Consider the following 25,321-nt stretch of genomic DNA (forward strand, 5'->3'; position numbering starts at 1 on the left):
TTCAATTCATTGTTTTTTGAGTTGTAAAATATACATTTATGGTGCATTTCTACCTATAAAAAAATTAACATATACTTTTCCTGATAAATATACAATAAACTGTAGAGTAAAATAATAGAGTTTTCAGAATTGGTTGGGATTTTATCCTGTGAAGAATATTTTATTGTTAGTTTAATTAGCAACATGGTAATATTACACTATTGAAGTTTAGCAATATGCCAATGTTGCACTACTGAAATTGTGAAAATGATTTGTGATAGTCTTGAATATGCTAATAATGCTTTCTAATTAACAAAAAGGTAAAAAAAAAAAAAACAACAACAAAAAAAGGTTTATTAACTGAGAATACAGCAAAATGTTTTTGAATGCATCGTTTTCAATTAGGTGCTTTATATTAAATTTGTTAATTAAAAAAACAAATTAGCAAATGTTAAAAATTAATTTCTATAGCTTTTTTTTACCGTCTATGATTAAAAATATATTAAATTTAACCAGTGTTGGGTGTAATGCATTATTAAGTTCACTTTCAGTTTTTCCTGATTCACAGAGAAACCTTAAATATTCCGATACAGATAAGACTAAAATCAATCGAATCTAAAAAGGGCCTACTTCTATTTGTGCACACTGACAATAACAACAAAACATTGTGCTTTTGCAAAATAAATAAAACAAACAGGGCAACATTCTACACGTCACAAACTCGCGAATATTTGTCACAAAGACATGAGAAATATGTTTATAGAAAGCTTGTATCTACTTTTAAATGAATGAATTCAAATAAAAAAACAAATATTATCTTACTATGTAATCCGTATGAAACTAAAACTAGGTACAGTCTTTCCCGTATCTGAGCTCATTATATGCAGTAACCTGCGTGCAAACACCCTCATCTAGATACAAAATAAATAAATAAATAAATAATCAAGAATCATATTATTTTTTTATCGTTTTTTAAAGAAGTCCTGCTATACCTGACATGGCTTTATTCAGCAGAAAAGATCTTTAATGTAATTTATTCTTACCTACATTAGTTAACGTGTTATTTTTACATAAACCTGTATGGATTTTACTAGTTGGGCTTTTCCTGAACATCTTGCCAAACTGAAATGTATTGTTTAACTTTTTGTTCTTAACTTTTAACTTTTTAAGCTTTTTTCTTATTCAGATATATTGTTAGAGTATTTTTATTTGTTAACTGGAGAAGGTTACACTTTTTATAAAAATGCTTAAGCATTACAGTTGTTTTAAAGCTAAAAGGTTTATAGGGATTTTAAGATGTAGCCCCAGCTAGCGATTTGAATAATTAAGTTACTTATTAAGTAACTAAGTCACTTTTCAGACAGTAATTAGCAAAGTAATTTAAATACAATATATTGATGATGTAATTAGTAATAGTAATTCATTACTTTTTGAAAGTAACTTACCCAACACTGCATTTAACTGTAAGTCCTTTAATCAGAGTAAAAAAAAAAAAAGATCAAATCAAACTAATGGAAAGGAATTGTTTAAAGTGTTTGCTTTCACAAGAAAAGTGCTATAGCTCTAAATATGTTTCTCGAGGCTTAGAAAAGAACGACTTGAGAAAATTGCAGGACCGTTCAAAGGAAATGTGACTAGTAAAATACTATGTGTGGGAGGAATGAAAAGAAAAGCATATGTGGGGGTGATATATCCTGACACATGCGAATCCAAGCATTATGATTCTTGTCCTTCAGGGCCTTCCAGATGCAGAGTGACGGCTCTTTTTCGAGCAATAAATGACAGATTTTTTACCCCAGGGTGATCTGTCCTGTCAGCTCTTTTATTGCTGATACCAACTGGACATCTTGTAAAACAAAACTCTTTATAAACGCAACAAAATCCCTCGTTCAAGAGAGACGGGCCAACAAGAGGCCCGTCTCTCTTGATGAACGCACAGTCCACTGTCCCGTCCTTACCTGCGCAATACTGTCCTTCAGGCTTGGAGAGCGCTGTCTACGGGTGGTGGTAGTGGCCATAGTTGTGGTGGTCTCCATTATTGTGGTGGACATGTCCGCCGCAGCTGGAGGGGTGGCAGAGGTGGTCTCTGTAGACAGGACAGAGGGTGCGTCTCCAACCAAACGCAAGTTTCCTGTCACCTGTACATTTGGATCCCCCTCGGCGGCCAATTTTAGCACTTGCAGCCCGTTGTAGTACAGGCCTGAGATCTGGCCCTGGAATGGCCGTCCCTTATCCTGACCTCCCACCTTTATAGCCGCCTGGCTGTTGAAGATAGTCAACTGCCGACCTGTGATGGATCAGAGAGGAGATGGAGATACAGAGCGAAATGTAGAGAAAGAGAAAGAGAAAGAGAAAGAGAGAGAGAGCAGTATGACAGCAAAGAAAGAAGCAAAAAGCGTCCATCAGTACAAGCTGTTTTTGGCGTTACCGACATGATGTGTCTAAATCAGCTGATAACACTTTTAACATTTAAACCTGGCGATGGAAATCTCCAATTCTAATGGCAGCCGTATCTGACCCGGTTAGTGCAGGGGATAAAATGTTGTTTTAAATATGATGCCAAAGATCAATCCTGAAGCCTCTATGAGGGCCAGATCGAGGAGCAATAGAAGAGCCCCTACCATTATAGAATAATGGCTGTATATTATAATTTGAGCCTCATTAAACTAGTAGGGTTTGAGCTGTGGATAATGAACTGAATAAGGAGGACCAAATTGGAAAACAATATTTATGAGTATGTAAAGAGTTTTGGATATGTTTTATTCAGAGACAGAGGCCTCGTTGATGCTAATCTGCATGAATAAGTGTCATCTGCCAGCTCAAATGCTAATGTGTCACCAAGGCAAGCCCCACAAATAGACATAGATAGGGGCACACACACACACACACATGGACACACACACATACACACTATGCCTCTACAATGAAGATTTCGTCCCCTGAATCTCCACTGAGTTGTCACCGAGTCATTTCACATAGAATACACCGCTGGTTGAATTGATCCTTGAGTTGACGATCATGAAAATACAAGAAATCTGAATCACTATTATAAAAGCTACAACAGGTAGTCGCGGCACTACAGACTTAATTCAAGTGGTTTTGAATTATAATAGTGAATGTTAAGCCATCGGGCTAAACTTTAGATATAATTTAATGCCAACAAAACCTTCAGAATTACTTAGAGAGGAAAGGGATGGTTAACTCAAAGTGCCATTTCCTTTGGCCCCTGAGAGCTGGACTGCCGCCATCCATTTAATCCTGATGAACAGGTACTCTGACACAGTTGATTATGAAGTGGGCAGTTGTTATCCCCTCTGTGAGAGCCACTTAATGCTTAATGAAGGGTTGCCATTTAACACAAGTAGGGTCTCGATTTTAACAGTTGAAAATAACCAAGTTTGACATGCGAGTGGAGATAAAAAGACCATCATCTCGGAAAGGCACGTCGTTAAAGAGCGGGAAGAAGCCAGATGGCCACTTTCCACTTGCACATGTTCTTTTATCTTACAGTGGAAAGATTACTCTGATTAATGTGTGACATTAGGGATGGTTACATATGCTGACATAATACATTACGTAAAGTACTACTGAGAAAACGGTATAAACGACAGTTTCTCTTTTTCATGGAACTTTAAATGACATTTCAGACAAAAATTTATATTCTATCATTATTTGCTCATGTTGTTTGTATATATACGTAAAATAAGATATTTAGCATATACATTGAAAGTCAACGGGGACACTACACCCCATTGGATTTCTTTGTATGGACAATTATTTAAAGATATTTTAGTGATTCAGAATCGTTGAAAGAAAAATTATATTTTAATTTCTTCTTTTTTTTTCTATATTCAGTCACTGGAATAAATCGACCAGGACAGTAACTAAAATTTCTCCTTCTGTGTCCTGCGGATGTTTGGAACAACATGAGACATTTGTATAAATAACGACAGAATATTCATGTTTAGGTGCATTACTCCTGCTATTTAAAAATGTGCAATGAGATTACATTTCCTCACGTCAGGCATAAATGCAAAAAAAAAAAAAAACAAAAAAAGGTTTTCCTGTGATTAATTCTAGGTTGGACAGATCTTTTTTTGCGTCTAAATGTGAGACCCAGTGACAGAGGTTAGAAGATTACAAGAGACCAAAGAGCCTTTGAGATAGAGAGCACGAGGCACAGACAAATTTCTCACACAAAGACCAGTCAATCAGTAAAAATGTAACATTCATACAGGACACAGACCTGATGTTATGTGGGCTTTGCGTAATTATCATTACTTATAGATTTGAACTGATAAATGATTACACATGTTAAAGGGACATTGTTAATCACATCTGAATGTGCAAAAGCTGACATCAATTTTCCTCTCATTTGGTTACGTTTAACTGTTTAACCCTCTGAGTTAGTTCGATTTAGGGGAGGTTTAAAACGGAATTAGCTTTAGTTTTAACGCCCTATTTATATCAAACAGCAGAAATCAAATCAGACTATGAGGAAATACTCATTGCATATATACATACATATAAATTATATATCGATAAAGGATGTTAGTTGGATGCACAAGGGAGAGCTAAACATCTGAAAATGACTTTTAGACAAATGTAGAACTGAACTTTGGATCACGTTATACTCTGCATGTTATCGAGTTTAATCAATGAATGTATGCAGACTCAGAAAGGTCAGTTTTCATTGAAAAAACTGTGCAAGCCTATTTGTTTTACACTTAACATTTAGATGTGATGTTAGCTCAGCACAGAAAAGGGAGTTTGCATATAGATGAAACGGGCGCAACCAACCAAAAAGTCTGATAACTTACAGATACAGTAGAGCTTTAATGCCCAATTTTCTTTAATAATGTGCTGATGCAGGCGTCTAAAGATCGTTTCTGCACTTTTAATAACTGAAAGAGTTTCTTGGGGAAAATCGAATACCATGCAGGATTCATCTGTTTACAGATGTCTCACGGGTCCAAAGATTACAACATGGTTAAGTTTCAACACGGTTCGAAAAATATAATCTTTTTTATTTTATTATATATATATATATTTTTTGGATTCATTACACTCAAAGGGTTAAAGGGGATTTTGAAACGTCATTCTGATTTTAGTGTTATAAGAAGCAATAGTCCCTTTAACTGCTTGGGATTGGAATATATAAATCTAAATTTTATAGTTAAAGTGTTTTTAAACACCCTTGCTTCAAAATTAGCGAAGTCAGAGGGGATCATAGAAGAAAACATAAGACAGCAAAAAAAAGAAACTATTTACAGACAGTTGTTGCAGTTATGGAGCGCTGTTAGAGGGTTAGTCAGAGTTATGTTTAAGATTAAACCTTAATCTCTGAAGCGGTGCAGTTCTAACTTTGTAAAGGACATGATCTGAAAAGAAAAAGCCACATGAAAGGGACCGATTGGATTTACATTGTAAGTGGGCAGCCACAATTCCGTTGCTTTGGCCCACTGTATGCCAATGCAAAGGCTTTGGTTTTAGGAAGTTTTATTTCAAAATGGCTTGAAGCTTTGTGGGTTTTAAGGGAACTGCACCTCTTACAGAGCCTTAATAAGTCATTAAGTCATTGTTTAATTAATTCATTTTTATTACCTTTGTCGAGTAGCCACTCGTCAACTACCCGACCAAGTCTGTATGGAATTCTTTGCCTGGCTATAGCAAGCCGTTCATTATCAATGTTCCCTTCAAAGAATTTAGAGAGACAGATAAGAGGTTAATATCTGGAAGTTCAAGCGTCACATGGTTAAAAACATGGCAACAAGACTATCAAGTTTAGCAAGTTAGGAAGTCTAAACGAGCTTTATGCTGGTAGTTATGTGGGTTTAAGGAGGATTCTTAGTTATTAGACAGTTTAGAAGCTTGAGACTAATTAGAGCATGTTTAATTCTGTTTAGAAAGCTTTGAGGACATATTTAGTGATGGTTTATCTTCTAATTTTGGTCTGGTTGATTGTGATGTCATCTTAGCGAACAATACTTGAGGGAAATGTCATACAATCAATAAGACAACAATGATATCAGTGATAATGTCACATATTATGTGCGGTTATACAATGGTAGTGTCAAAGCTGCTCCGGAAGACATTTTCTGGTCTCTGCAAGAAATCAGAGTGAGAACAATGCAATCAGTGCTGCATCTAGTATCAAAATCTCGAGGTACCTGCATAAATTAGGACATGTGTAATTATAAAAAGACACAAAAGATGTAAGTGATTCGGTGTCATGGCTGCCAGATAAGGAACAGCCTGTATCTACAGTCTACAGTTCCCGTTTTCTGACAGATCCCATCACTAGAGCTAAAATGAGCTCTTGGGTCCTGTTACTCACTCAAAAGAACAATCTCCTCATATTTTCTCTTCTCTCCTCTCAACCACCATCTTGTCAAACTCCAAGTCCTCCAAATACTCCTTTATACCAGTTTGGTCAGTGTTGTTTGCCACACAGTGATGTTTATTTCCTCTCAGACATCACGTATATAACTTCACACTGGCTGAGACATTCCCAGAAAATTCCAGTAAGTCCTTCATCTAATCTAGTAAATGGGTCAACGACATACAAAAAAAAAAGATCTAAATTAAAATGTCAATTTCTTTGTATTAATGTTGCTTTCATATCCACCGTAAAGAGGTGTATTCGAGTCAAATGCATGAACAATGTTTCTGAACAAACTAAAAGATAACGCAAAAAAGATGACTGTCACACCATTGACCGACATAGTCACTAGGTGGTTCTTAGTGGGATGATTACACTGTGAAATTACAGTTAAAATTGCAGTTAAAAGTATTCTTTCTTGAAGGAAGATGTTGGTATGCCAAGTGTTAATGGCATTTTTTTTGACATACCACATACCGTGCCATGTTCCTTCTGTGACAGCCGTGTGAGATACAAGCCTTCCGTTCGTCCTGCCCACCCTGCAACCTGAACGAGGGCCAAACCTCCCACTCCCATAAGCCTGTTAAAAGAGCTATGTGTGGCAAATTCTGCACTGAACCTTCAAAGAAAACTTGAAATAGGTCTCATCCGTGAGTAAGCGGCGAAAAAAGCAAAAAACAAATCGATCCATCCAATAAAGTCTGCTCTGATGCATTGCTATTCATAGGCTTCCACTAGATTCTTATTTATGGGGCAATGTAATGGTGTGTTGAGCAAAATACAGAGGCATGCGGTCAGTTGCAAACATGTCCGCAGGGAGCAGCAAATCTGCCATCAGGGAACATATCCGTTCATCTAATCCTCAGTTTTAATTAACTGAATTAACCGAAGCCGTTAATCTAAGCGATACACAGTCGGCTTCGTTTAAACACGTAAGCTTTGCGAATGTCGGATGACACGCAAGACCTATATCATCGTTTTTTTTAAATCCCCAGGATGACAGGTGTCACATAAAAGCTGTACCATTCGATTTAAATGCGCATAACTCAGTTTTAAAGGAAGCATTACATGACTGTGACGACTTTGAAGCCCGGCTTTATCCCTGCGCTTCGGAAAGGCTGCTCCATCTGACTCTCGCCACCTGAGGGGGCTTAGGGGGAGACCTGGCGGATAGGAAGCCTATGTCGCAGCAGTAGAAAACCAATTTTCCCTTTCAGAAATCAGACGGAATCTCAACCCCGAGCAGCAGGGACGCAGCGCCATTCAACCTCTGGCAATTTTGAGACAAGACCCCACACGCGGGGGTGGAAAGAGCATAGCAGGTGAGCCGAGGCCCCGCTTTATTTGGCTAGAGCTGTATTTTTGCTAAGGACTCCTTGACGCTGCACTAACCTGCCGTGAAGCAGCACATCGGAGAAACCGAATGAAAAATGAGGATTGCTATTAGAGACAGAGAAAATGTCTTCCTGTGGAACAGCAGCTATGAGAGGAAGGCAGCTCCCTAAGCACACAGTGGGGAGAGAGAGAGTTTGCACGAGTTTAATTGGAAAGCACACCAGGCCAAGGGATCTCAGTGCGAGATGTTTGTATAGGATGGGGACGGTTCATGGGATGACTACTGCAGGGTTGGGATCATCAATCAAGGCTTGTTACAAAAGTTTTAGGCTGTGCAATTTCGGTTTACGGCACCGACTACACCACAACTCAAGAGCGCCGGGTTCACAGAGCAACCTGCGAGAGACATTTTGGCTGACGCTAAAAAAATGAAAGTGCGCTTTGTGGTTCAAAGTTTGCATGCGGTTCAAGGATTGAGGATCTTTACAGGCGCAGAGACACCTTCCTCAGCCCGCCTAGAGCAAAGCTGGCTGAAGTTGAGAACTGTAAAGGATCCAAACCAATCTCAGGCTGGCTTTATTAGGCAAGGCAGCTTGGGGGGAAATGTGTCAATTTGCAATTGTTATTAGATTGTGCATGCGGTGGTTATCTAGGCGCTGCATGTGGTGACTCATAAACTCTCTGGGAAGAGTTTGAGGGTAAAAACAGCGCACTTCAAACCCAAATGATTCACATTTGAAATTATAAATCAATTTGTACCCCTCATTAAGGCATGCCTTCAACATGCATCCAATTCCAGGCCGAGGGCTCCAAACAATGTCCCTCTGATGTGCGAGTGAAAATATACAGTGTCTCTCTCTGACCCCATGTGTCCGTTCCCAAGGGAAGCTCCCCCTATTATTTCTACCAACCACATGTGTAATGGGATACCCAAACCCCCCCAAATGGCTTTCCCAGTGCTCTGCGAAGTCCTACCTGATGGGAAGCGCTCGATGACGGGTTGGTTGTCCACTTGGAGGGTGGCGTTGCCACCGCTACGCGTAAAGCGAACCACGTGGTACTTGCCGTCGTTCACGGTGACCGCAGGCTCATCTATGGTGATGTCATCTGTGCCCACATTGAAGATCACACCCACCTTTCCTTGTTCCTGTGTAAGACAGTTGTTTAGACGGGGACGAGAGACATTAGGGATGAGACATGACTGTTTACTAATCGATTACGTCTACATTGTGTGCACTTTTGGCCCTGTGGATTTGCATTCCAAACAAACACACTTTTTACAATTTATTTAACTAGTTTAATTTGTTTAATAACAATGCATAACATTATAAATCTGTCTGTAGTAGACTGTCTGTCTGTAGTACACTGTAGTAGGAATTGGAAAAGCTAAAAATAACTAACATTTAATGTGTCATGTTATATATTAATGTGTTAAATTTTCATACTTATTTAACACAATTTAACAAAATGCAGCATGACTGGAAATAAAGCACAACAAAAATATTCTACCTTTTACACAATAAATATTAAAATGTTCAAAAGGCATATGTTTAAATTTAATATTTTTATTATATAATGTATGATTATATAATGTATTTTAAAATGTTTATGTAATATACAGTATAAATTATATTTATGATGGATCTACATTAAAAATGTTAGAAATAATTTAAAACTGTGCAAGAATGAATTAAATTAAACAAAAAGATTACAAACTGATATAAAACAGAAATTATAAACATAAAATAATTTTGTAGTAAAAGAGTCATAAAACCATGACAGTAAATGAAAATAAATAAATAAAAATGAATAATAAATTATGAAAAGTAAAAGGTTTTTAAGACCTTAAAAAATATCTTAAGATATGAAAGATGTTAAAAGAAGGTACATTTGATAGTTTAAATACAAATAAACCCCTGTGACATAAAAGTGCCCTAAGTTGAATCAACCTCTATACACTCTATGTGTTTTTGATATTTTAGAGACATTTTAATTAGTCCGCCAACAGCTACACCAGTGGTTTTCAACCTGTGGTCCGCGGCCCCCTAGTGGGTCGCGGTGGTATTGCAGGTGGGCCGCCAATTACTATTAAAATAAATAATTTTGTTAATATATGTAAAAATGTCTAAGTCATAACATAATAACAGCATTTCATATATATAATTAAAAAACAAAAAAGAAATATTAAACTGTTACTATGCTTCCTCTATTCGAGCTCGCTGATTGGTTTAAGAATAAACCACCAATTTATCTTAGATATTTTTGCTGTATATGCTACAACACAACATATTCAAACATGCATAAATGGCTGTTGTATTCCCTCCTGACTGCTTGCTCCGGTGACTATCTACCCGCTGCCGAGCTCTGCCTGGATCTGGATTTCCCGTTTTGCTGAGCGGTGCCAGCCCGAGTTATTTTCTGTTCAGTTCCAGTCCATTTTTAGGGCTGTGCGATTAATAGAAATCGTCATAAAATCACGATTTGAGCGTGCGCGATTTCTAAATCGCTTTATAGCACGATCTTCTGTGGCCCTGACCTCCCGCAGTATGCTATCCAATCTAATCAGAATGCAGCATGCCTAGCGCGAGAACAGAGACTGGGCATATGCCTAATTCCAGGTTCACAAACTGTCTGTGATGCGCCTTTTTTCTGAGCCCATGTTGACGGATCAGAGCGTTCACACTGCACGCGGTAAAAGGCAAGAAAAAAAACGTGCGAAAATAATTAATATCTAACACATGAGCATAGAGAGAGTTGTGAGTGCACAGGACGCAGTTTAAGTGACAGGAGACACGTTTAAAGTGCGCACACTCTCTCCGCGCAGAGCAGCGTGTATCTGAGCAAGCACGTCTGGTTTGTGTCAGAGCAAAGGAAATCTGCGTGTGAACAGAGTGATTCGCGCTCGTGCATTATTTTAATGTGCTTTCGCGTTATATGTATGCGCTCTCGCTGCTCACCGCATACACATACTGTATACACACTGCAAACACCTGAGGCACTGCTACAATTAATGAGCTCTATGAACAATGCATGGCAAAAAAGAAAAAAAAAGTCCCTGGACACGGGATTTATTTATATATTTTTTTGCCATAAGTCTATAAATTTTGTTACATCTTTACTATAGTGATCATTTTGACTTATGTCTGTTCTAGAGACATTACAACTTTTTGATAAAGCTCTAATTGGTTTTCTTTTGGAAATATGGGGTGTTGTTGGCGCAGTGGATAAGACACATGCCATTGGTGTGAGAGACCTGGGTTGGAATCCACTGTGAGACACCAATGTGTCCTTGAGCGAGACACTTAACCCCTAATTGCTCCAGAGGTGTGCGACCTCTGACATATATAGCAATTGTAAGTTGCTTTGGATAAAAGCGTCAGCTAAATGTAAATATGTTTCAAATTATTCCCGAATGCATTTATGACTGTAAAAGCATATCGGTGTATGGCAAAATTGATCAAAGAAATCACGATAGTTTTTTTTTTTTCATACCACACAGCCCTAGTTCATTTAATAAATACAATTAACAATCTAGCTTCTGAGTACTAAGTTATTAACCCAACAATAGCGGGGTCAGTTAATTTTTTTTGTTAGTGTGGGCCGCGAGTTGAAAAAGGTTGGGAACCACTGAGCTACACAGTTTGTAAACGCCTTTAGAAAACGTGTCTGATTGGGTTCAGGTGAACCCGAAACAACAAAGCCCTGTAATTACACGGGGCTTTCTTCAAGACCAATTAGTTGACTAGCTGTTCAGGCAACCCACCTCCAAGTCAATTTTTGCACATTGGTAAAACCAATAACCAGAACTGTGTAAAAGTCTTAATCCAATAGTATTTTCAGCAACAAAAATGGTTTTAAATCAGTTATTTCTATCTTTTGCTGTAGTGTGTCAGTAGGAACTATCAGTTTACATTTCCAAAATTTTTTTTTTGCCATTTATTGTAATAATCCAGTGAGATTTTTGTTTGCACAAGGAGTCTGACAGCAGCCAGTGCTCCACACAGAGATCTGATCTCGTCATCATCAGTCTGTCTGGAACAACACGAAGAAACAGAACAAACTGAGACAGACTCAATCCAGAAGAACTGTGGCAATGTCTCCAAAATGCTTCAAGAAACCTGCAAAGCTTCTTGAAAAACAATGCACAAGTGCACCTAGGACAAAAGCTATTTTTAACGCAAAATTAATAGTAGTTAATTAATCAAATCTATTTATGGCATTATTTTTGAAAGCATCCTCACTTTACAGCATTTTTACACAAGTGCCTAAAACGGCACAGTACTGTAGCTTTGCAGGTTTCTTGAAGCATTTTGGAGACATTGGCACAGTTCTTCTGGATTGAGTCTGTCTCAGTTTGTTTTGTTTCTTTGTGTTATTCCAGACAGACTGATGATGACGAGATCAGATCTCTGTGTGTAGCTCTGGCTGTTGTCAGACTCCTTATGCAAACAAAAATCTCACTGGATTATTACATTTAATAGCAAAAATTATGTTTGGAAATGTAAACTGATATTTCCTACTGACTCTACAACAAAAGATAGAAATAACTGACTTAAAACCATTTTTTGTTGCTGAAAAAAGACTTTTGCACAGTACTGTAGATATACATCATCCACCATCACATGACCTAAACATCTATGACAAAACAAAAAGAAACATCTGGTCATGCTACAGTGGCTCACCCTTGGGAGAGGAGCTCAGCAGTGTCCTTTGTAATGCAGGAGGGGAAATGGAGTGTGGCTCCATGTTTTGCATTCATCACTGCTCCTTCTCACAAAGGCACACACACAGTGGCTCGCCAGCTACTGACATGCTGACATGTATAGCTACTGACAGTTTCCTGCTGTTTTTATTTTAACAGTGATTTATTCCCTCCTAAGAACACTTCCACCCGCTACTAGCCACCTCTGGGGGGCACACTTGAGCGCGTAACAGTTGACACCTCAGAAACGCTACCTTGTTCACATGGCTGGTGCGGAATGTGTTACCATTCTAAAGCTTTAGCACCGTCCAGTGTCAGTCACTGGAAAGACCCAAAACAGCAACAATAATAAAAAAAGTGCCTTGCGTTCTCTGACACAAAGCCACAGATTTATAAAACTTCCACACACGTTTGGAGTTTGGATATATTCCTTCCTTCCTCTGACCTCAACTGACAGGTTCTCATTGAGATGCTGATGTCTGACAAATATCAAACAGAGCATGAGGTGAATGCAGAGTGAGTTCTGGAATCTAAAGGGCGGAGATAAAAGACTAGCGGGTGTGTGCTAATGCTAGGCTGATATCAATGTCTCCTCACCATACAAATGAGGGCAAATCTACTGAATGAATACACAAGAGGATTTCATCCAAATCTTAAGCTACACAAAAGCAAAAAATAACAACAACAAACAAACAGAACTCTAGAAGACAATATGACAGGTTATGCTTTCATAGAAAGAAAAGGATACCTTTTCATGCTAGCCTAGCTTGGTTTTTGTCTATCATGAGATGCTGATTGAGTCTTACTTGTTAAGCTAGTTAAAATTCACACCAGTATCCAATACTGCTGCGGTACTTCAACAGCTATGATGAATAACTGAAAGAAATAAATAAAGAATAAGAAATAATTCAATTTAAATGTCACTTCAGTTCAAACACAGATTCATTGTACCATCACAATCCATTTTGTTTAAGTAAATCCAGGTACAAGAATGACAGGAATGAAGAAAGAACGCTTCAGTTGCTCGGATGGAACCAAGTTATGAAACGCTTAATAAGTCTCCTCACTCTCCATTTTACTCTATTTTTCGTTTGGTTTGAGATATTCCTATCAAGTATGAATGATACTGGGAATAATGATTCACAGGGTATGGAAAACAGCAGAATGTGGATCAAAATATGGCTGACTTGATCACAAGGACAAGGACTTGACTTAATCTAACCGAAGCAGCCGATTGACATGAAGCATTTTACTGTTGCATGGATAGACCGAAGCTCTTAGCAATACTATAATAATAACTGAGACATGACCCAAAAAAGTCAAGTTACACATATCATACTCACAAAACCTACAAGAATCGATCACCTTTGCAAGCAGCTAACTTGATCTGCAGAAATGCGTGAATCATATGAAAACATTATTCTCAGTGCATTCTCCCTAAATTGTTCTAAAATGGCTTTGTCTTATTGAAGTTCACACACTCTGAAAATTCAACAGACATTTTCATCTTCTAGTACAGTTGTCGGAACATTAAGAGAGACAGATAATGTTCATACTTTTGCCTCATTTTAATGATGCTTCACTTTTCCATTCTGCTGATCCTGCACATTTCACTCCTTGTAAAGTATTTATTCAAAGAACATTTCTATTCACTTCAGCAGGTGTTGAAGTGTCCTCTAAAGAACTTTAGCCCAGAAGTCCCTCAGTCCTCAGCAGGAATTAGAGATAGTTTTGTTTGTTAAACTCGGCTGTACAATGTAGCTCGAGGACTCTCTTGGAAGATGAAACACAAAGATATTGAAGGACAGAGTCAAGAGATGAATAATGGATCATTTATTCCAAACTGCACAATCTGTGGTCCCAAGTAAGGGGTCCGTCAGTCCCCTAAGTGCACAATGACCTACCGATCTCATGAGAATAACAGACGGCCAGCAACAGGCTAACATAAGCTATCATTCATGACTAGAAAGAGAAATGACAATGATTTATGTTCCAGAGCCTCTGTGTTTGATGCAATACTGATGATGCATATGAGTGAAGGGCATTGTGGGTGACTAATCTCTCTAGAGCACGCCACTACCAAGGCAGGACACAATCACCTGTCAACAGCCTGTCCCTGCTGGCTAAAGTGCAGAACACCTGGCTTTAATGCCCAGATGTCAAACATCTGGAAAAACAATATAAAATAAAACTGACAGAGCAGGGGCAGAAGATAATGTAAATAAAATTCCCAGATACACAAGGGCAATGAATGATACATGCTCGAGGGTGAATTTACTGAATGGTTGTGCCACAGAAACCTACATCTCAATCACATGTGCAATCTGGTTTAACCAAATGCACATTGGTTTAGTAGTAGTGGAGCATTTTAGATATTGCATCCTACACAACCTAACACTCAAAACCGACCTGTGTGATAAAATATGAATAATTTTTACTAAATAATTCCCTCAGAATCAGAACTGATGTGGAGTTTTAAACTGTTGTACACTACTTTTCTCAGAGCTTTTCTGCAGACCCCATACCACTCCCTTTGCTGCCCCCAGGGGGTGTCTGATAAAGAAAGAAAAAAAAAAAAAAAAATTCAGATACAAATAGTGTCAGGAATTATATACACATAAACTACTGTTAAAACTTTGGGTTGGTGAGTTTTTGAAAGAAATGGAACACTTATCATATTTAAAAGGGACGCATTGCATTGATCAAAAGTGACAGGAAAGAAGTCCACATTGTTTTTAAAGGTTTCTATTTCAAATGAATGCAGTTCATCAAATAATCCTGAAAAAACACATCATGGTTCCCTTAAAAAATGTTAAGCAGCACAACTGTTTTCAGCATTTATTATATGTTTCTTGGGCACCAAGTCAGCATATTCATGGTGCAGTCACATTCATAAAATTTGGGTAAAATTTTGTGGACAAAATACAGTCCGCTGACACAAAAGTCACTTTCACACCAAGCAGCTTTCTGTTGGTCAGTGGAACAAATTTTTGTGACCAATTTGAATGAGCAAAATCTAAATACAAGGAATTTTTCACCCTCCAAATCGCACATTCCTATCAAAATGAATGGAATTCTCTCACAAAATTTTGCAAAGCAACTGTAAAAGTGACCACACCTTCAATCTGGACTTCAAGTGGCTGAAAAATATTTAATACAGCAGGACAGAAAAAATAATACATTTTCAGATAAAATTTTACACATATTTTTTGTTCCACCTAAACAGGACATTCCTGTAAATATTTTACTGGCTTAGAAAATGCTAGATCATCACATTTGGTGGTCCAAGCATTAAAGGATTAGTTCTTTTCCAGAATAAAAAATTCCTGATAATTTATTCACCCCCGTGTCATTCAAGATGTTAATGTCTTTCTTTGTCAGTTGAAATTAAATGTAGGTTTCTGAGGAAAACATTCCACGATTTTTCTCTATACAGTTGACATCAAGACAAGCATTTGTGTTTTTAAAAAGTATATAAATTGTATTTGTGCAGAGGCTTTTGAAGCTGCAGTGAAACTGCAATTTGGACCTTAAACCTGTTAGCCACCATTGAAGTCCACTGTTTCTTCATTTTCTTCCTGTAATTTCTTTACGACTGAAGAAAGAAAGACATGAACATCTTGGATGACATGGGGATGAGTAAATAATTAGTAAATGTTTATTTTGGAAGTAAGCTAAACCCCCTGAACTAATGCATACCGAGCAAACATAATTACAGTTCAGGTAAGCCATAAACAGAGCACATGTAACCCTTTTTGTGAATCTCCCACACACACACCACAACAGTTGAACTGTTGAGCTGCACTCTAATTTGCCCTTGCACTGTAATAAAGCTATTTTCTCTCCCTCATATGGCCTCTGAAGCACATCATCCCACTGCTCCCACTGACCCTGTCTGACCACACAGGCATTGAGCTGCCACATCGGGTGCAGCTCCTGTTTGAGCTGGGAGAGTTTATAGTGTCTAGGAAGGAGCTGGAGCATTATGGGATGGAAGTTGGGCAGAGGGCAGAAGTTGAAGGAGAGGACACAATCATCTCGCTTCACTCTTTCCCTGCCCCCATGCCCTGTGGGTAACCCCAGTGCTGCTTTAAAATAAATGATGTCCTCCACAAGGTGAGTGAGTGAATGGACGCCAGTGGCGATTTGAGGAATTTTTTAAAAAGAGGGGAGCCTCAGAGGGGCTCAAATAGGCAAGAAGGGTCAGACATAATTTGTCAATGTGATTCCACATTCTTTAAATGTGGATTCAAGGCATCAATCTTACCTTGTTTTCAAGCATCTAGAGATGAAAACTGTATCTTTTAAGTCTACCCACTGTCTAAATATTTTAGCTTCTATATAAAGTGTTAATCAGCTAGATAGAACAAAAAATGTTAAGAGAAAAGTACAGCAGTGTACACCATAAGGAATCTGGGAATTTTAGAATGTACATGATGCCGATGCATCATTCAGTATATTGTTAACAACAAATAAATGGAAGCATTTACTAATTCAATGTATAGCATAACCTTTAAAACCATAAAAAGGGAACACATGAAAACCATGAAAATACTGCCCCAACTACTGGGACAAAATAACCACTTCCTGAGGGCAAGAAGGCCCTCAGAGTAAACTTCATTAGATTTCACACTCGAGGTGCAATTAATGTAAAATGCTAATGTTCTTTAAAGGGAAAGTCTACCTACAAATGAAATGTTTGTCATCATTTACTCAGCTCATGTAGTTCCAAACCTTTATCAATGGCTTTCTTCTGCTGAACACAACATTTGTTATTCTATATGTAATCTATATGTAATATATGTTTATTATGTATGTTGATATTCAATCAGTTGATGGTATACATTGACTTCCATAGTATTTTTGTCCATACTGTTGAAGTCGAAGGCTACCATCAATTGTTTGTTTACCAACATTCTTCAAAATATATATTTTTTTTGTGTGTGTGTTCAAAGAAATTTAGATGCAGATTATGAGATTTTGCAACATCAATGATAAAAGAAAACCTGTATTGGCCGCCATAATGAATTTAACACCAATGAAAATGAGCCTGTCAGACATCTTTACAATGTCTTGCACTGCATAAGGGTCCTAGATAATGATTTTATTCCCCAACTCATAACTTTAAGAACCATTTTGTAGAGTTTTAGCTAAACAATAGGTGTGTTGTTTAAAAACAGTACAATCCACTGAATGGACTGTATTTCTGTCCCTCGCAACCTGGTTTTCATGCTTTTCAAAAATTAAATATCCCGCCACCCTGACAAAATCTTTTTTCACCCTGACTTAATTTATCTAAAAAACAAGAAACATGTTGTAACTGTCATCTTAATGGGCTTTGTAGTAGATCATTATGACAGGAATTCAAATGGGTCACATTACTTCACACTAGTAAATGGGAGAAGGGTTAAAATGCAAACAATTATATGTGGCTCATTCTTCATGAGAGAAACAAAAATTTAAAATGTCCAGATACTCGTATAGATTTTATTTTTTAAAAAGCTTTAATTTTCAGGGCTACATATTAAAAAGCACCAACATGTATCAGCCCAAACAGGTCTTCATCAGGGTGCCAAATAACAGCGAACAGGAATAGTTTTGTTCTGCCTCAAAGTGTTTGGCTCCCAAAAGCCTATAATCTTTTGGAAAGGGGCCAATTCTCCTGTGACCCCACTCTTAGCTTTGCCTACATTGGCCGTCCTGCCATTGCATGTCGGTTAAATGAGAGGTTGTAAGTGAAAGCTCTTAGTTTTTAAAGACTTTGCTAGACATCACCAGAATTCATGTTTCTCCCATTATCACCTCATGCTGGTCCAAACTTCACCAAGACCAGCTACAATCTCCTTCTCATCACTTAATCATTTTTTAAAACCCTATTATAACATATCTTGTAGCATGAGTGCCATACAACATGGGGATGCTCAACACCTTTTGTACCATTACAGCCCAGCAGGACATGATTTATCATGGCTGTAGAGCTGCCAGGAGAGACAGTGCAGCCCAGACCCAGACATCTGCTCGCTGCTTAGTTACTGAAGCACAGATACTGCAGATAGTCAGGAGAGATGGGAAAATGGAGAGAGTGCAGAGAACTGCAGTATCGCTTAGATGTACTAGAATGGGAGAAATTGTAATCCTTAGACTGGGCACTATAGAAAAGGAAGCCCTGCCTTTCAGTCAGGTAGAGACATTTTCTGTTTATTTTTAATCTAGAACAGCCTAAAGTGCATTTTTAACATGAATTGAGCTGAAGAAACGAAGATTATGATATCACTGCTGCCAGATGTTATTGCTGATTTGTAACATGCGATTGAAACGAAATGCCTTGACACAGTTTAAAAGCTTTCAGACTTTTATCCATTAAGGAACTATGAGTGACACTTCTAATCTAAAATACTGTACATGCTAAGATGGCCTCTGAGCGAACTGACCTGTCTTAAAAGGACTTGTAATGAAATTCTGATGGTGTTATGTTTAAATATCTTGTCAGCAAGTCCCTCAACATTCCTGTTTATTTGCATTATCCTCTAAATAAAAGGCTTAAAAGACAATATGTGGGGAAAATACATTCTTAGATTTAAAAACTGCTGGATACACTTACATAGTTTCTACAGATTTAAAACAATCAAAATGTAATATCAGCCAGCATTTCTCTTGAAAACATACACTTACCCTGTAAGCATCGAAAGCACTTCATAAAGGAGATATGATTGTTTTGAAGGTTTAAAATGAATATTTAAGGAATGCTTGCTGGGCTCGAGACTGCAAGAGGTTAACATTTGTGACACAGAATGATGGCTGCTTCAAAACCACCCAGAGGAAAAATAAACCAGCCGGGAAAGATTCATTACCCGTCAGCATTTACCTTCCCAGAGAGCCTATGACCACTATTCATCTCTGCATCTTGAGACTACAGCTGAAAATCATACTAAAAAGACAACCAGAAGCCTGAAGCTATTCAACTTCAACATCTCTGCTCCGAATTGAGGCAGACAACCTTGTTTCGTGGCGATGTGTTTATGTTCTCTCCCTCTAAATTGGAATAGCCCTCTTTTCATTTGCATGAGCGCTTTGAAAACGCCTGCCCTACTTTCTGGAGGAGCAAAGGCGAGGTAAAGCAGAGGAGACAATGACTATTAAGGAAGCTAATTTTGAATAAGAGAGCCTGTAAACCCTTGAGGCAAATTTAACCACAGGCTTTTGTTCTGCCAGTGCAGAGTCTATCTGATAAGAGACAGGCTGCTCTGCATATAACCGATAACACTAATTAAAGGTAAACATGCCTTCCTGATCGGTGTGTGGAGGGTGGGCAGGGAGCATTGAGTGAGGGCCAGTGATCATGACCTTTGGCAGTGCTGCTCTAACGCATGGGCTCACCTGTCTGTTTACCCACACACACTGCAGGCTAATGGGAGTCACCGAATATGACCTTCACAGTCAGTCGAGGACAGAGATAGGCTTAAAAAGACAAGTGCCATTGTTCTCTCAGGGGATTTTTTTTTAAACATTGGGTAATTTGACAAAATGAAAAGAGCTTAAAATCCTTCTATCGTATCAAATAATCTAAATTTAGAGTCTAATAGTTCAAATTCTGTCATGCGTTTCCTTAAAGCAGCAGTGTGCTATTTTTCTGTCAAAATACTTTCTCTTAATTTTCTAAAAGCATATAATGAATCTTATTGTGAACAATTCATACATGCATGCGTTTCATGTTTTATTTATCTGATCGCAATGTCAGAACACGATCTCTGGTGAATGTTTTTCCTAACAATTGACTGCAAGCTCACACTCAGATCAGACAATAAACACATGACTATGACAATATATGGTTTATCTGTGTTCTTCAAGCCATCTCAGGTATTTTCAAATTAATTATGTATACAGCCCATTGGTAATCGACATAGCCTTTAACAGAGGCCTCATTCTGTAATAAAAAGCCACCACAGATCACAAAAGGAAGTTATTTTAATCAGTCGACTGATGTTGTGGAGTAAAAACATGTTATAATGTTATCTTTTGTTGGACAACAGGTTTAGAAACGCTTCTCATTACAAGTCATTACAGCAGAAGGTGTTCAGCTTGTGTTGCTTTTTGAGAATTGTGACATCCCTAGTAGCTACTTCCATTTCAACTACTTTCAACACAACCAGAACGGTACAAATCTCATATTGCTGGTCAGTGTTTCCTGCCAAAAAACTGTTGTAAATGAGTGTAAAACAAAAATTCATAAATGCTTTTTATGCATGTATTATGTATTTTTGACTTTTTTTATATATTGACCAATGACATTGGCCATGTCAGAGTCAGAGAGAATCATTTAGTCCACTCAAATCCAAATTTTTGAGAACTACACCCACTTCTCATTTTTTTTATGTTACACACATATCTCAAAATCCAATTTATCTGTGGACAGAAGAGATAGATGGTCCCTGCCCCATCCCCCATACACTTGGATGTATGTCACAATATGGAAGGAAAGATCTGTTATTTCTTTCATTTTGTTGTGTCTGTACTAACCATTTTCTGGTAAATAACCATTGGTAAAAACAGAAGAAGCACTGAAATGTAAACGTAGGCTGTTATATGTGAACTGTACTGGACAATGATTTTTTTTTTTACAGTGTAGTTTTAAAAAATAGTGTAGGTTATGAAAACTGTTGCATTATTAGACTATGTGTAGAGTTGCACTGCGTCAATATGTCTTCAAACTTTAGCCTCATGTTAATGGCCGCTTTGGGAAATGGGTGGTGCAAGGGTTTTCATTAAGATGGCGCACTAGAGGTAGATGACTGCGACTCATATTGGCCACATTGGCTGGTAATGAAACACATCCTTTTAAGTCTGGATGCTGAAAAGCTTTTCACAAGAGTGCATTTTTATTCTTGGCATGTCCCACATAAAATTCCCTTCTTTTTTTTCTGCAGCTGAACGCCCTACCACAATACAGCCTACTCTATAGCCTACTCTTCTGGTACTTTCCTCTTAATGAGCTGCGCTGTTTTTGTGTGTGATGCAGATTTGACGCAGGGGCCCACTTGAATGCAAAGTTATTAGCTACTCTCTCATATGGAATAATAGAATTTCCTTTTCCTATTACCCAACCCTGCCCTTGTCATTTGCCTTTTTGGGTTAGTGATCTTGAAGTTTTGGGACAACACTGTCTCATGAGATTTTCAAATAAAAATGCTATGTGTCTACAGGCCACTTTGTCACATGAAGTGTCATGACCTGTGGCTTTGTGGCTGCACTGAGTCAGACCTCCTAATGTGAGGAATGAAATGGCCTTAATCCACTAGACTACATCTAGACATCTCGCTGCATGGCTCAGCTCACCCCGCAGGCGACCAATGTGACTGACTGCTCGTAATAAGACACATCAACATTTTTGCAAAGAGAAAACAATCTCATGAACAGTAAAGCTTGACAGGAGCACCCAGGTTGTCTTGGTGTAAATGAGATAGGCTTCCAAGAGACCCATCTTAAAGATAAAAGATATTTGTACAAAACAAATGAGGCCCTGGTAAGTTATTGAAATTCAGGAGAGAGGATGGAGAAAACAAAAGGATGGAGGGATGCTATCCTCAGAGCAGCAGAGGAAGAAGAGAAGAGAGTCTAATTAAAGTCTGGGCACAGGCTGAAGGACTGACTTGTGACTAATCTAGCCTGAAGGCACATCTCTATTGCGGCTTGCACATGGGCAAGATGCTGCAAGCGAAAGCAGTCTTGTGGTCTGTTTATATTGCAGTAGATGTTAATATTGCATTGAGAGGCAGTCATTGCACATTAAGGTGGGTAGATAGGGAACATGGGGAGCTTTGAAGAGCGGGGGGCTTCGGTTGCTACAACTGCATAACTGTACATTCATTCTCACAAATAAATACTGGTAGGATTCAGGGCTGTGTTATGGTATTCCGGTAATCATAAACACTAAGGTCCGAAGGTCCAACCATGCACCTTGGGTAGTAGAGGGTTGATTTTTAGTGGACTCGTCTCCTTTCTGATATCAATGACCATGAAAACCTTTACATTGTGCCCTTGGATGTGTGCCCAAATTCCCATATGGTAATTCCTGCCTTCATAACACTTTATAATAAGGTTCTACTGGATAAGCAAGTGAATTCTGTTGTCAGATCTTGTTTTTTCCATCTACGTATGCTGACTAAAGTTAAACCTTTTCTATGTCCCCAAGCTTTTGAATGGATGATACATGCATTCCTGTCATCTCGACTGGACTACTGTAATTCTCTATACTATGGAATAAATTCAACAACTCTAACACATATTCAAATAGTCCAAAATGCAGCAGCGAGACTTTTAAAAGGCATTCGCAAACGTGAACATATTACCCCGATCTTAGCATCCCTTCACTGGTTGCCGGTTCGCTTTAGGGTCAATTTTAAAATTCTTTTATTTGTCTATAAATGCCTAAATAACCTAGCTCCCCACTATCTATCTGAGCTCCTAGAGCATTACAATCCTTCCAGAGATCTTAGGTCAGGTACACAGAAACTTTTATCTATACCATGGTACAGGTTAAAACACAGAGGTTATCGTGCCTTTGCCATTGCGGGCCCGACACTATGGAATAGCTTGCCTAATCATTAAGTGAGTGAGTTAAGTGAAGTGAAGTGACATTCAGCCAAGTATGGTGACCCATACTCAGAATTTGTGCTCTGCATTTAACCCATCCGAAATGCACACACACAGAGCAGTGAACACACACACACTGTGAACACACACCCGGAGCAGTGGGCAGCCATTTATGCTGCGGCGCCCGGGGAGCAGTTGGGGGTTCGATGCCTTGCTCAAGGGCACCTAAGTCGTGGTATTGAGGGTGGAGAGAGAACTGTACATGCACTCCCCCCACCCATAATTCCTGCCGGAACCTTTCGATTGGGAGTCCTACTCTCTAACCATTAGGCCACGACTTCCCCCGTAAATCATGTTCGCTCTGCACCTGACTTGTCAGTTTTCAAGTCACGCTTGAAAACACACTTTTATTCAATTGCTTTTAATAACTTGTAACTTGTCTTTTAATTTTTATGGCTCTGTCTGTCGTGTGATATTTTATTGTTTTGTAAAGCACATTGGTCAGCTTGTCTGTATAAATGGAGCTATATAAATAAATTTTGACTTGACTTGACTGCTATATGTTAACATAAGCAGAATGCATCCATGAATAATGCATTAGGTATTATGAGATTTTTTAACAGCATTTATTCATCTTAGTTAATGGTCATATAAAAATAATACACACCTGTTCATTCTGAAAGTGAAGAAAGAATATATGTAGAAATGAACTTCAAACAATAATTAACACATTAATTTGAACTGATAAAACCGTATTGTAAAGTGCTACTAAGATAACAGATTTTCAAAGATATTTAGGTCACACTTTATTTTAAGGTCCAATTCTTGCTATTAACAAACTATTAATTACAATTTTTGCCTTGATAAACTTCTAATTGTTTTACTTATTAATAATTTGGAAGGCGGTTGTTAAATTTAGGTATTGGACAAGTTAAAATGGCAACACAAAAATTATAATGTGCCAGTTATGTTGTCATTCCTTTGCTCTCTAACTGAATGCAATGTTATAATAGGCCTAATTATTTAATAATAACATTAACAGTGAAGCATGAATCTAACTCTGGGGGGAAAGCTTAGTATAATAAAATCACCAAAATAAGTCTACATGTTAAGAAAGAATAGTACACAAACACATTCCCAAAACTGTTAAAGGTTATTTAAAAAAAAGCATTCATGAATTATTTTATGACTAACATTTTATTGTCTTAAGTGCACTCATTTATTTAGCCTATAAATTTAAATAATAATAATAAAATAACTATTATTATTATTATTATTATATATTATTATACAGGTTATGCATAAGAAGCTTTTATCCAAAACGACTTACAAAAGAGGAACAAATTACTCCAGAGTCAGTCACAATCCACGGTTTATTATACAATAGTAATCAAGTTCTAAAATGTAATCAAAAATTCAACATTTTGATGCACATCTTTCTTATTAAATCATTGTATTCCACCTCGTACTACAAGTGATAGAGAATCACTTAAGACACTTTGCTGTAGGCCTATTCCACATAATAATATTCAATAAAGCAGTATGTTAACACATAGGCTACCTCGGAGCATGGTGCATGAATCCATGAGTACAGTTTAAAAAATCTGAGGGAACGGACTGTGAAAGCGTGCTCACGGTGTATGAATTTGTGGGTATGGATTAAAAACCGAAGGTACAGTTTACAAAATCTGAGCGCACAGATTGGAAATTTGTGGGTACGGTTTATTAATCTGTGGGCACGATTTGTTAAACCGAGGGAACAGTTTAAGAATTTGTGAGTACGGTTTACAAACTGAGGGGATGAATTGAAAAACCGTTGGTATAGATAGTTTTTTTTCTCCTACAGGTGACCTCCTGGACTCTGTCGTAAGCACCTATATTTACGTTTTAAGTTAAGTGCCCTCTAGTGGGTGTAAAAATAATAACAGTGTCGTGTTGCGTCTGTTGTCATGAAATGACGTATGACTGTCATTTTCCAATCAAAATGTGTGTTTATTTAAACGCAATTTGTGGACTTTTTACATGGACTTTTTACTTTTTACATCACACGGTGATCTCACGGCATTTTGAAGATATTTTACTTGGTGGGTAATACATATGAATTTGCAAGAATGACCACACCTAACCCTGCTCCTAAACCTACCCTATCATGCAAAATAGTGATTTTCAGTGCATATACAATTTATTCATTCTCTGGGATCGAACCCATGATCACATGATCGCGAGGCTTTGATCTGAAGTTCGCAGTTCCTCCATGAACAGCAGCTCTTCACCGGCTCAGATTTTCAGTGACACACTAATATTAAAAAGCTACTTTAAAATGTTACATTTTA

At 37.9% G+C, this 25,321-nt stretch overlaps 1 protein-coding gene across 19 annotated transcripts in view; it reads right to left on the reverse strand.

The window, feature by feature from the left end:
• Positions 1-25,321, reverse strand: part of nrxn2a (neurexin 2a) — a 372,119-nt gene that overhangs the window by 12,457 nt on the left and 334,341 nt on the right. For 10 of the 19 annotated variants that reach the window (XM_059526517.1, XM_059526518.1, XM_059526506.1 and 7 more), the window contains 3 exons: positions 8,672-8,843; positions 5,584-5,673; positions 1,938-2,266 (listed from right to left, as the gene is read on the reverse strand). In XM_059526517.1, coding sequence (XP_059382500.1) covers positions 1,938-2,266; positions 5,584-5,673; positions 8,672-8,843 — 591 coding nt within the window. The remainder of the gene's footprint in view (positions 1-1,937; positions 2,267-5,583; positions 5,674-8,671; positions 8,844-25,321) is intronic. The other 9 variants (XM_059526521.1, XM_059526520.1, XM_059526522.1 and 6 more) reach the window with 1 other exon arrangement.

Source organism: Carassius carassius, chromosome 36, assembly GCF_963082965.1.
Source record: "Carassius carassius chromosome 36, fCarCar2.1, whole genome shotgun sequence".
In the NCBI taxonomy this organism is placed as follows: domain Eukaryota; kingdom Metazoa; phylum Chordata; class Actinopteri; order Cypriniformes; family Cyprinidae; genus Carassius; species Carassius carassius.